The sequence below is a fragment of the Bidens hawaiensis genome, unplaced genomic scaffold, assembly GCF_021521415.1.
Source record: "Bidens hawaiensis isolate Kalapana, Puna unplaced genomic scaffold, B.hawaiensis_p1.1 tig00023052_1, whole genome shotgun sequence".
Classification (NCBI taxonomy): domain Eukaryota; kingdom Viridiplantae; phylum Streptophyta; class Magnoliopsida; order Asterales; family Asteraceae; genus Bidens; species Bidens hawaiensis.
The window spans coordinates 171,845-181,514 of NW_027493605.1; the positions used below are offsets into that span (position 1 = coordinate 171,845).

General features: G+C 28.6%; 1 protein-coding gene across 1 annotated transcript; it reads right to left on the reverse strand.

Annotated features, from left to right (window-relative positions):
• Positions 1-7,269: 7,269 nt before the first annotated feature.
• LOC143566815 (alpha carbonic anhydrase 4-like) lies at positions 7,270-8,784 on the reverse strand. The gene is made up of 5 exons (XM_077053408.1): positions 8,569-8,784; positions 8,337-8,443; positions 8,155-8,257; positions 7,455-7,667; positions 7,270-7,344 (listed from the first exon to the last, which is right to left on the reverse strand). The coding sequence occupies exons 1-5, from the start codon at positions 8,782-8,784 to the stop codon at positions 7,270-7,272; spliced, it is 714 nt and encodes a 237-aa protein (XP_076909523.1).
• Positions 8,785-9,670: the final 886 nt, after the last annotated feature.

The window sequence follows — 9,670 nt, forward strand, 5'->3', positions numbered from 1 at the left end:
CCTCGGTTTAACCGTAAATAGCTTTAAATCGTAAACCGAACTTTGTTTACTAGTTTTGTTAAATAATTGTTTAAACATGCTTTATGATAAATTTAAGTTTCTAAAATCATTATTATAAGTTCTATGGTTATGGGTTTGTAGATTCTAACCTCGGTCTTAACCCGAAACTAGATCCGAACTAAAAACTGAACTTTCGTTTAAAGACTTTATTGTTAACTTTTTGGTTGTAAAACTTAAGTTTCAACATTTATAAGTTATTATACAAGTTCTTTGATATTTGGGCATGTGGAAACCATCTATGAACTTATTGTGAGATGAAAACCGAACCAAAACGAACTAAACCAATTTTCACTCGCTTAAGACACACAAGTGTGTTTTTAGCTATCAAGACTTGTATATTTATTTAAAAATACTTTACAAACTGATTTTAAATATTTTATTAAAGTACTTGGAATGTTGAATCCAACTTGATCTTATAACAAAGTTGGACCGACAAAACCGAACACTCGCTTAATGTACGTTGTTAGTTCTAAAACAATAGAACCACATACTTGGTTAAGTGTTATTATATTTTTATGAGTTATCTCATAACATTTAATATGTTGGAAAGTTGACTTTGGGTTTGACCAATTATCAAGACCCGAACCAACAACCCGAACACACGTTAAAACCCGTTTTAGTATCTTTATTATAAAGGGACTTGCATTCTTGCATTTTTACCCACCTTTTTACTTAACATAGGTTGAGTAAATAATAAGGTTAGATACTTTAACCTAGTTTCGAGCAAACTAACATTTTTAAAAGACTAGTATTACATTTTCTTAAATATTTACACTTTAAACCTTAAACTTTAATTGTTTACATTTCTTATCTTTTATTTTAAATTTTTCATAAAACAACCTTTCTAATACAAGGCTTTTATTTTTATTTAGGCCTTGCTCGTTAGACTCCATCCTCCCGATTTCGCAACTTTTACCGATCTGGTTTTATACTTGAATGTAAGTACTTTCATACCCTATTTTTCATCTTTCGTTTTGGGGGTGATATTGCATCTTATTCAAACTAAATGCTTTATACTTGAGTCTTAAACCACAAACGTTATTGTATACTTTACTTAAATAAATGCTCGATTTGGTGTTATGTGCTTACATGCGTATATGCTTATGCATTTATGCGTTTACCGCTTTTGGTTGGTTGATTCATAAATCCGTGAACTATCTGGTATTCTCTTATAGCACGGTGCCGTTAATATATTCTTATTAACGACCTCATGAAATCCGAATCTATTTGGTATTCTCTTATAGACGGTGCCGCTAATGTATTCTTATTAGCGACCTCATTTTCTCCAAATTATTGCTTTTATTTATTGTTTCGTATACAAGTTGTGGCATTTCTTATTATATACATATTTGTCCAAAACTATGAATTGCCCACCAACCTTTGTGTTGATAAACTTTATTTTATGCAATGTTACAGGTTTGACGTAAGATTGATTATGGAGTTTGGAGAAACGTAACGAAGGCCGTTAGGATATTAGCAAATTGAACAATATATTTATTTGCTATATTTTGTATGATATCTTATGAACAAGTATTTTATGTGACATTTTAATGTTGTGAAATTAAATGAGTTAATATTGTCGTTTTAAATAGTGTCATGCGCTTATGGGCAATCCGTCGCATCCCGGCATGTTCCGTCGCCTTTGGTCGGGGTGTGACAATGTCCACCCTCAATCGCGTCAACCTGCACATTTGTTAATCATTAGCCGACGAAATTTTCAACCAACAAGATTCTTTGACGATCACAAAGCCATCAAGTGAATAGTTTAAAAACAAATTGTTGGAGCCAACGGGAATTTTTAGGCGTATGACGAGATTTTTTCATATTCCGACGAGATCTTTTTGCTTCCACTAAGAATTTCATAACGCGTTGCAGAATCTTGTTAATTAGTTATAAATCTTGCTGACTAATTATTAAAATATGTGCAGATTGATAAGTTTGAGGGTGGACAACTGGACATTACATGAAAAAAGCTTGCTAAATAGAAATTTTGTTTACTTTAACGAGTAAAATGGACATTCTAGTCATTTTTCCCAATATCTTTTATACCTTGAACCTCTCTAATCAATCGTATCCGTGTTTCTATGATGTAGCCACAAGAATCATAATTGACAAATCAACGAGAGCTTCGCTTGCAATCTAAACCTATATTCCTTGAATTTTAATATCAATTTCCAGGCAAATACTGTTTTATTATTGTGATGATCAGTAGGTCTTCTGGTTCTTGTATCTCAGCGAGTCGCTGAAGTAATCCGCCATCAACCGGTTGTTGGCTTCGATACGATCTCGTTCGATATATGCTCTTTTTAAAAAACGGGTGGTGGAGGTGAGCAAATAAAATTCATATAAGCTGTCGTAAGCACAATCGCCTCGTAACCGCCTCAACCTCCGCGTCGTATTCGGCTTGTCGGTCGGGCCCATATATAAAAGTAAGAGAATCCATTTAGGGTTTATAGGGAATTTGGTGTGAAGAAATATAGAGTAAAAAGAAAGATTTATAAATTTGATGAGTTTTGATTGGGGATGAAGTAGATTTATATATAAAACAATTTTTTAGTAGTGTAAATTATGTTAGGATCTATCATTATAACTAAAATCGATGATATAAACTCATCTTTAAATAGTCTAGCACCCAACTTACAAAAATTAACATAAAAATATCACATATTTAAATTTTTTTTTTACCGGTAAAACGAATTTATATCATCAATGAACAACAATTACAAATCGAAGAAATTGGAAGAAAATGACATAACAAAAGCATTAGACTTTCCACCACATAGTACATGCATCTTAAGCACGTACGTATGTATTTGTGTGTCTAAAACCAAAACGCTACCACCTAAAATAAATATAATGAAATATATATTTGAATTAGCATGATGACTCCGCTTCTTAGAAGCTGCAGTTTTGATGACGATGATTCCGCCCCACTGTCTTTCGCGTCTTCTCCTGTGCCCCTACAAATAATTAAAGCCATCATCAAAACATCGTTAAGGCGTTGATGATTCCATTCCTTTGTTACGATTGGTATTTTTTTATTTTTATTTTTTGGTTTTTTTGATTTTGTGTAAAAAAACTTTACTTATTTACAAAAAAAATAATATATTTTTTAAATATCTGGAGAACCAACACGTTTTCATCCCATTTGCCGTCGACACATTTGGATCCCTAGCTCCAGAGGCGGTTCGATTTGTGGACTGGTGCAGAAGGTGGTCCACAATGACTTGCAGAGCCCGAGGAACCAATGATTGATATTTAGTATAATATGCTTTGCGATTCATAAGGGGATAGCGGTGCAACTTGTTGCTCGCTTACCCATTATCCAGATGTAGCTCGATTTGTGATATATATATTAAAAATAAGTTAGCTTTGTAACTAAAAGAAAATATTTACTTCAATTTTTTTATAACTGTTCTAATTAATTAATATTCATTGTCAATAAGTGTGAAATATTTGAGTTTATGTGATAATTAGTAAATGAAAGATATAAAAAGTAAATGATGCCAATATTAAATGTTTGAACTATTGACCTCCTATTTTACACTTTAATAATCTTACCACTCCACTAAAGTGGGAATAATAATTATATTATACACTAAAATAATTGTCATATTTTGTTATAACAAGAAGAGTAAAATGTTATTTTCGTGTGTTTTGTCAAATAATATGAATTTAGTTTAAAAGGTTTATTTTTTAATATGGACTATCTATGTTTCTCAATTCTTGTTAATTACATCGAACTCACTAACCCCATTGAATTTAATCGTTAAATCAAAGGTAGACATGTCTTTTTCACTCTTTCTTTATTATAATACTTATTTCAGTGAACTGCGGTTTTCGTCCTTGTGGTTTATCCAAATATACGGTTTAGTCCAATAGTTTCAAGTTTGCAATTTTTGTCCTTGTAGTTTCATTTCATTTGCAATTAAACCTGAATTTATTAACATCGTTAAGTTTGATCGTTCACCTATCTGCATGTCCCTCACGTGACGACCAATTTTGTCGTTTTTCTCCACAAATAAACCTAAGTCCTAATTCGCAAGTCACCTCACGTAAGCGGTTGTGGTGTATTTGGGGAAAAAGAATAAAAAAAGAACAAAATTGTCCCTTCACATACCTCATGTGAAGGGCATACTGATGGTTTTAACGACCAGACTTAATGAGATTAGTGAATTCGGGTTTAATTGCAAGTGAAGTGAAACTATCGGGAAGAAAATCGAAAATTTGAAACCACTGGACTAAAACCGCAGATTTGGACAAACCACAGGGTGAAAACACAATTTATCGAAATAAGTATTATAATAAATAAATAGTGAAAAGACGTGTATACCCTTAACTTAATGATTAAATTTAACGAGATTAGTGGTTTGGATGTAATTGGTAAGAACTGAGAAACGTGGATGGTCTATTTACAAAAAATAAATCTTTTAAACTAAATTCACATTATTTGCCAAACCAAAAGAATAAAAATGACATTTTAAGAAAAAAAGATTGAAAAGAAAAATAAGATTTGCCAACCATAAAGCCGTTTGAAAAAGTCCCAAAAGTTATTTAAAATATAAATAACTTTATTAAACGTTTAAGTTGGTAAGTTAAACGATTTGATTTAAAAAGTTTAAATTTCCAAACGATTTGATTTAAAAAGTTTAAATTTCTAAATTTAAATTAAAGTTGATTTTTTTATTTAATTGCTGGTCAAACGTTTAAGTTGGTAAGTTAAACGATTTGATTTAAAAAGTTTAAATTTCTAAATTTAAATTAAAGTTGATTTTTTTATTTAATTGCTGGTCAAACATTTAAGTTGGTAAGTTAAACGATTTGATTTAAAAAGTTTAAATTTCCAAATTTAAATTGAATTTGATTTTTTTATTTAATTGCTGGTCAAACGTTTAAGTTGGTAAGTAAACGAAATGATTTAAAAAGTTTAAATTTCCAAACGATTTGATTTAAAATGTCTAAATTTCCAAATTTAAATTAAAGTTGATTTTTTTATTTAGTTGTTGGTCAAACGTTTAAGTTGGTAAGTTAAATGATTTGATTTAAAAAGTTTAAATTTCCAAATTTAAATTAAAGTTGATTTTTTTATTTAATTGTTGGTCAAACGTTTAACTTGGTCAAACATTTTTAAATTGTCTGGTCAAACATTAAAGTTGAATTTAACTTTTAGTTGAACTTTTTAAATGGTTGATTAAACAAACATTCATAATGTCTAAAATTACCATCACTAAAATTTATAATTTATAAAACGATGTAATTTAAAATTTATAAATTTTCAAATTTAAATTAAAGTTGAATTTTATGAATTACTGGGTAAATATTTCATAACATGTAACATTACCACGATTAAAATTTATTATTTGTAAAACGAATATTAATATTTAATTTTCTCATTTCAGTTATGTTCCCAACTTAATATAGCTAATTTCATGGGTTGAAGATTTATTGATAAGATATCTTAGTTTTTGTTTAATATTAATGTATATTTTTGTTATTATTCATGTATTTATGTATTTTTCACAATTCATGTAATTTAATAGATTTTTATATAATCAATCATATATAGTTGTTGGTTTTGTCTATTTAATATATTTTAATCAGAACCGATGTATTAAAGAAAAGTTTTATTTTTGTATCTTATATTTATCTATTTATTAATGATAATATATATAATTTATAATAATTATTATAATTTTAGTAATTTTGTTATTATTAATTTATTACATTTTCTAATTAGTTGTTACATATTATTTTGACAGAAATAATAACATTTATTCGTTACCATTTTTTATATTTCAATATATTTTACTTAAAACATCATTATTTTATTATATTGTAAGATACATTATATTTTCTATATATAACCAATTACATTATATATGGAAAACCCAATAAATAAGTTATAAAGTTTTCATGATTTAATTACAAGATATTTAAACTTCTTTTAAATTCGGAAATTGACCAATATTTCAACAAATTTTTAAAGATTTTAATGCTCTCCATAATTTTAAACTCATTTCAAAATTTTTCTATAATTTTTTGAGGTTTTCAAATTAACCGAATTAATTTGACTTTCTTTATTTGTTAAAAAACGAATTAATAAGTTATAATTTAAGTATCCCAATAATACAATTTATTGAGTTTGACTATCCTTATTTTTTTAAATAACTAATAAGGATAGTTAAACTCAATAAATTGTATTAATGGTTTTAATACAATTTAATTAACATATTTAAACTCCTTTTAAATTCGGAATTTGACCAATCTTTCAACAAAGTTTTAAAGGTTTTAATACTCTCCATAATTTTAAACTCATTTTAAAATCTTTTCATAATTTTTTGAAGTTTTCAAATTAACCGATTTGATTTTCATTTTTGTAATTATTTCTAAATTAAATAGTTATATTTTTTCAGCTTTAATTATTTTCAAAATCAACATAAAATTTTTTAATCTTTCCAAAGTTACATGAGAATTCATTTATTGTAAAACGTTTTTAAGTTTTGCAAATTTAACAAAATATTAATGTAAGTGATTTAAAAGTTTGTTGCAAGATTGGTCAAAAATCAAAAACAATTTCATAATTTTTTGAAGTTGACTAATTCCAATTTTTTTATATTATGTAACTATTATGAAAATATTTCAAAACGGGTTGTTTTGAAATAGTATCAAATTTGTTAATTATAAAATGACGGCCAAAAAAATGTTTTTATTGATATATCTTTTTGGTTTAATGGTTTAAGTTAGAAACATGTTTTATGTTGTCATTTTACTTTGTTTGTTGTTGTATGTTATTTTGTTTTAATAAAAACAACAATTTAATAAAAACAACTTTATTAATGTTCAAATGTTACTCATTATTAAATATGTTACTATGGTATATTTAATTTGAATGCTAGTGTTTTATTATATTTTCAGATGGTGAAGCAAAATGAGTTTTTTTGATAGAATGTTTGAAAAAGTTGATAGTGGTTTAATATGAAAGAACATGTTTATGTCTTTTGTTGATATTTTTTGTTGTTCGATGTACATTAACTTATTTTAACTTTTAACTTTTAATATCTAGACAATGTAAATGGTTAACGTTTTAGTCCGAAAGTTTGAAGAAGTTTTGTGTTGTTTGAATTTTTGTTTAAATTTATTATATTTGTTAACATATTTTTCTACCCGTGTGTAACACGGGCTATACCCTAGTTAATAATATAAGAGGTCTTACTCTTTGTCTTCAAATTGCGTAACTGTTCTCCCACTAAGTTGTTGAACAGGCCTGGCGTTTTCTTTAAATTCCTAGAACAATCAGACAAGATCGAGTACTTAGGTTAAAAACATAGGAGAACACCAAACCATGACGTACTGCATTTTTGTTCAATATTGCATGAAAAGGAAACAAGACTTACGGCTTCAAGAGGCCCTTTGAGTGATTCGATTTGTTCCTTTGAAATCGATTTGACCGTCTCAGCAACGGTCCAAGTGACGCCCTCTGCGCATGGAGGAGTTGTAAGAGAACCACCATATCGGAAATACTTTTTGCTACTTGTGATGCTACTTGCACTTACTTTCCCCAAATCAGTTCCTTTAGCACTGATTTCTTTAAACTTGCTTTCAGACAACTGCATACATTAAGTGATCACTAACACTAGCTATTTATTAATGTAGCTAGCTAGTAGAACCAAAAACATTACTTTTCATGTTTAATTGCTTTATTTTCATATTTAATATAAAAGATTCATGATATGGGAATATAGGACGTTTGGCCTACATATACCAACATGTTGGATAAAGATGTCCCAAACTCCAACGGCGATAGTTCAAGTCTCATGTTGGACAAAAGGTGTATATTCAAAAGAAGAACTGGAGAGGGTGTTAGTTTGTCGTTCTAAAAAATAAGATATATTATTTCTATATATTGTTTTACTAAACATACACAATTCATAGCATTTTTATAAATAAACCCATTTTACTACTAGAAGCTCAGTCGAGTGTCAAGACTCGTTTTCATATCATATTACATGATCTTTTACTGTTTGTTAAAATATATATAAGCTACGTACTCTTTTTCACTACGTCATCTATAAATATGTAGAGAAAGATACATACTTTTTCAATAAAGGGATCAGGCTCTCCAATGGCATATAGAACGCCAACAACTGCCAGTTGATCTTTGTCATTCTTATGAACAAAATGTATTTCCGCGTCATACCTATAACATCATGCATAAATCACTTGAATTATAAACCAATAGTAAGCCATCCCATAATGAAGGGATTCAAAACACATGCCTCTTCCCGTCGAAAGTGTGCTCCCCAGGTATATGCCAATGGCATTGAACTAGTTTGTGTGTTGAACCATTCACTTCTATTCCTCCTGCATCTCCGTCCCATTCAACCTACAAAAAATATGAAATTTATAATAATAATAATAATAATAAAAATAATAATAACAAGAACAACTGTAAGAACAAATATCGTTGTAGCATGCACTCATGAGCTTATTAGGTACTAGTGAGCATACCGCGATATGGTGGCCTTTATTGAAAAGCTTGGCAGGAGCTTCTTTGTAAGACCGTTTCAAGTCATTGTGTTGATCTTTTGCCTTTTTGGCTTCAATATCAACAGGAGACTGTGACTCCCCATCCGAGCAAACTTTAAAACCTGCATTTAGAGATCCCCATTTCTTTGGTCCAATCGGTGACACGTCATCATAGTTGAATTCATGGTCTGTGCACATTATTGAATCCTTATATCATTAATAAAACACATACAAAGAAACCTTTTTTCTAACTTTTGATTGCATGACCAAATTGCTTTTGAAAAATATGTGAAGAAATTTTCCATTTTTGAAACTTAATTCTTATTCTTTGGAAATATTAACCTAGATTTTCTATTGCATTTCTTTTGGCTAAGCTAATATATATTACAAGAACCAAATGATGTCAAAATGATATTAATTAGCCAAAACGTACATTACATGCATGCACATACCTTTGGATGCATCCGCATAGCATGTGATGATCAAACGAAACGATAAAAGGATGAAACAGAGAGACAATAAATTAGGTTTTGCCATTGTTGGGATGAGGTAATCAAATATGAGCCATTGCGTATGTTAATTGTGAAGTTGAGTTAATCTTATACGTGCATATATAATTTATAACTAACACAATATCGTTCGATTCAAATTCAACCTTCTTTTTACTATATTTGGTAAATGATCAGCTCTATAACTAAAAGCCCAAAGTACATTCATGAAAAAAATGTAATATGTCAAACACTATGTTTTATCATTTTTATAAACGACCGAATTATATAAAAAACAGCTGCTAGCAAGAATGCAAGATGCATACTATATATAAAACTGAGAGTTAGAAGTTTAAATCAAATTTTATTAGTGGAGTTCATGAGTTTTTGAGTAACAAGCACTTGATTAAGAAAAGGTCGTAAAATAAAAAAAAATTAAAATATATAACTATATATCTATCTTAGTTATGTAATTTCTGTAATTTTCATATAAATTGTAATTGTATTAACAATACATGATTATTTTGTTGACTGTAATTCATTTAATGATTAAACTTTAAAGTTTAAAATTTTCATTAATTACCCCTGTAATACAC

Excerpts from the sequence above, each read along its gene's own strand:
- LOC143566815 (XM_077053408.1), bottom strand. The coding sequence starts at position 8,784 with ATGTGCACAGACCATGAATTCAACTATGATGACGTGTCACCGATTGGA. Across the intron at positions 7,668-8,154 it reads CTGATCCCTTTATTGAAAAA|TTGTCTGAAAGCAAGTTTAA; the intron begins GTATGTATCTTT and ends TAATGTATGCAG. Across the intron at positions 7,345-7,454 it reads TCAAAGGGCCTCTTGAAGCC|GAATTTAAAGAAAACGCCAG; the intron begins GTAAGTCTTGTT and ends TGATTGTTCTAG.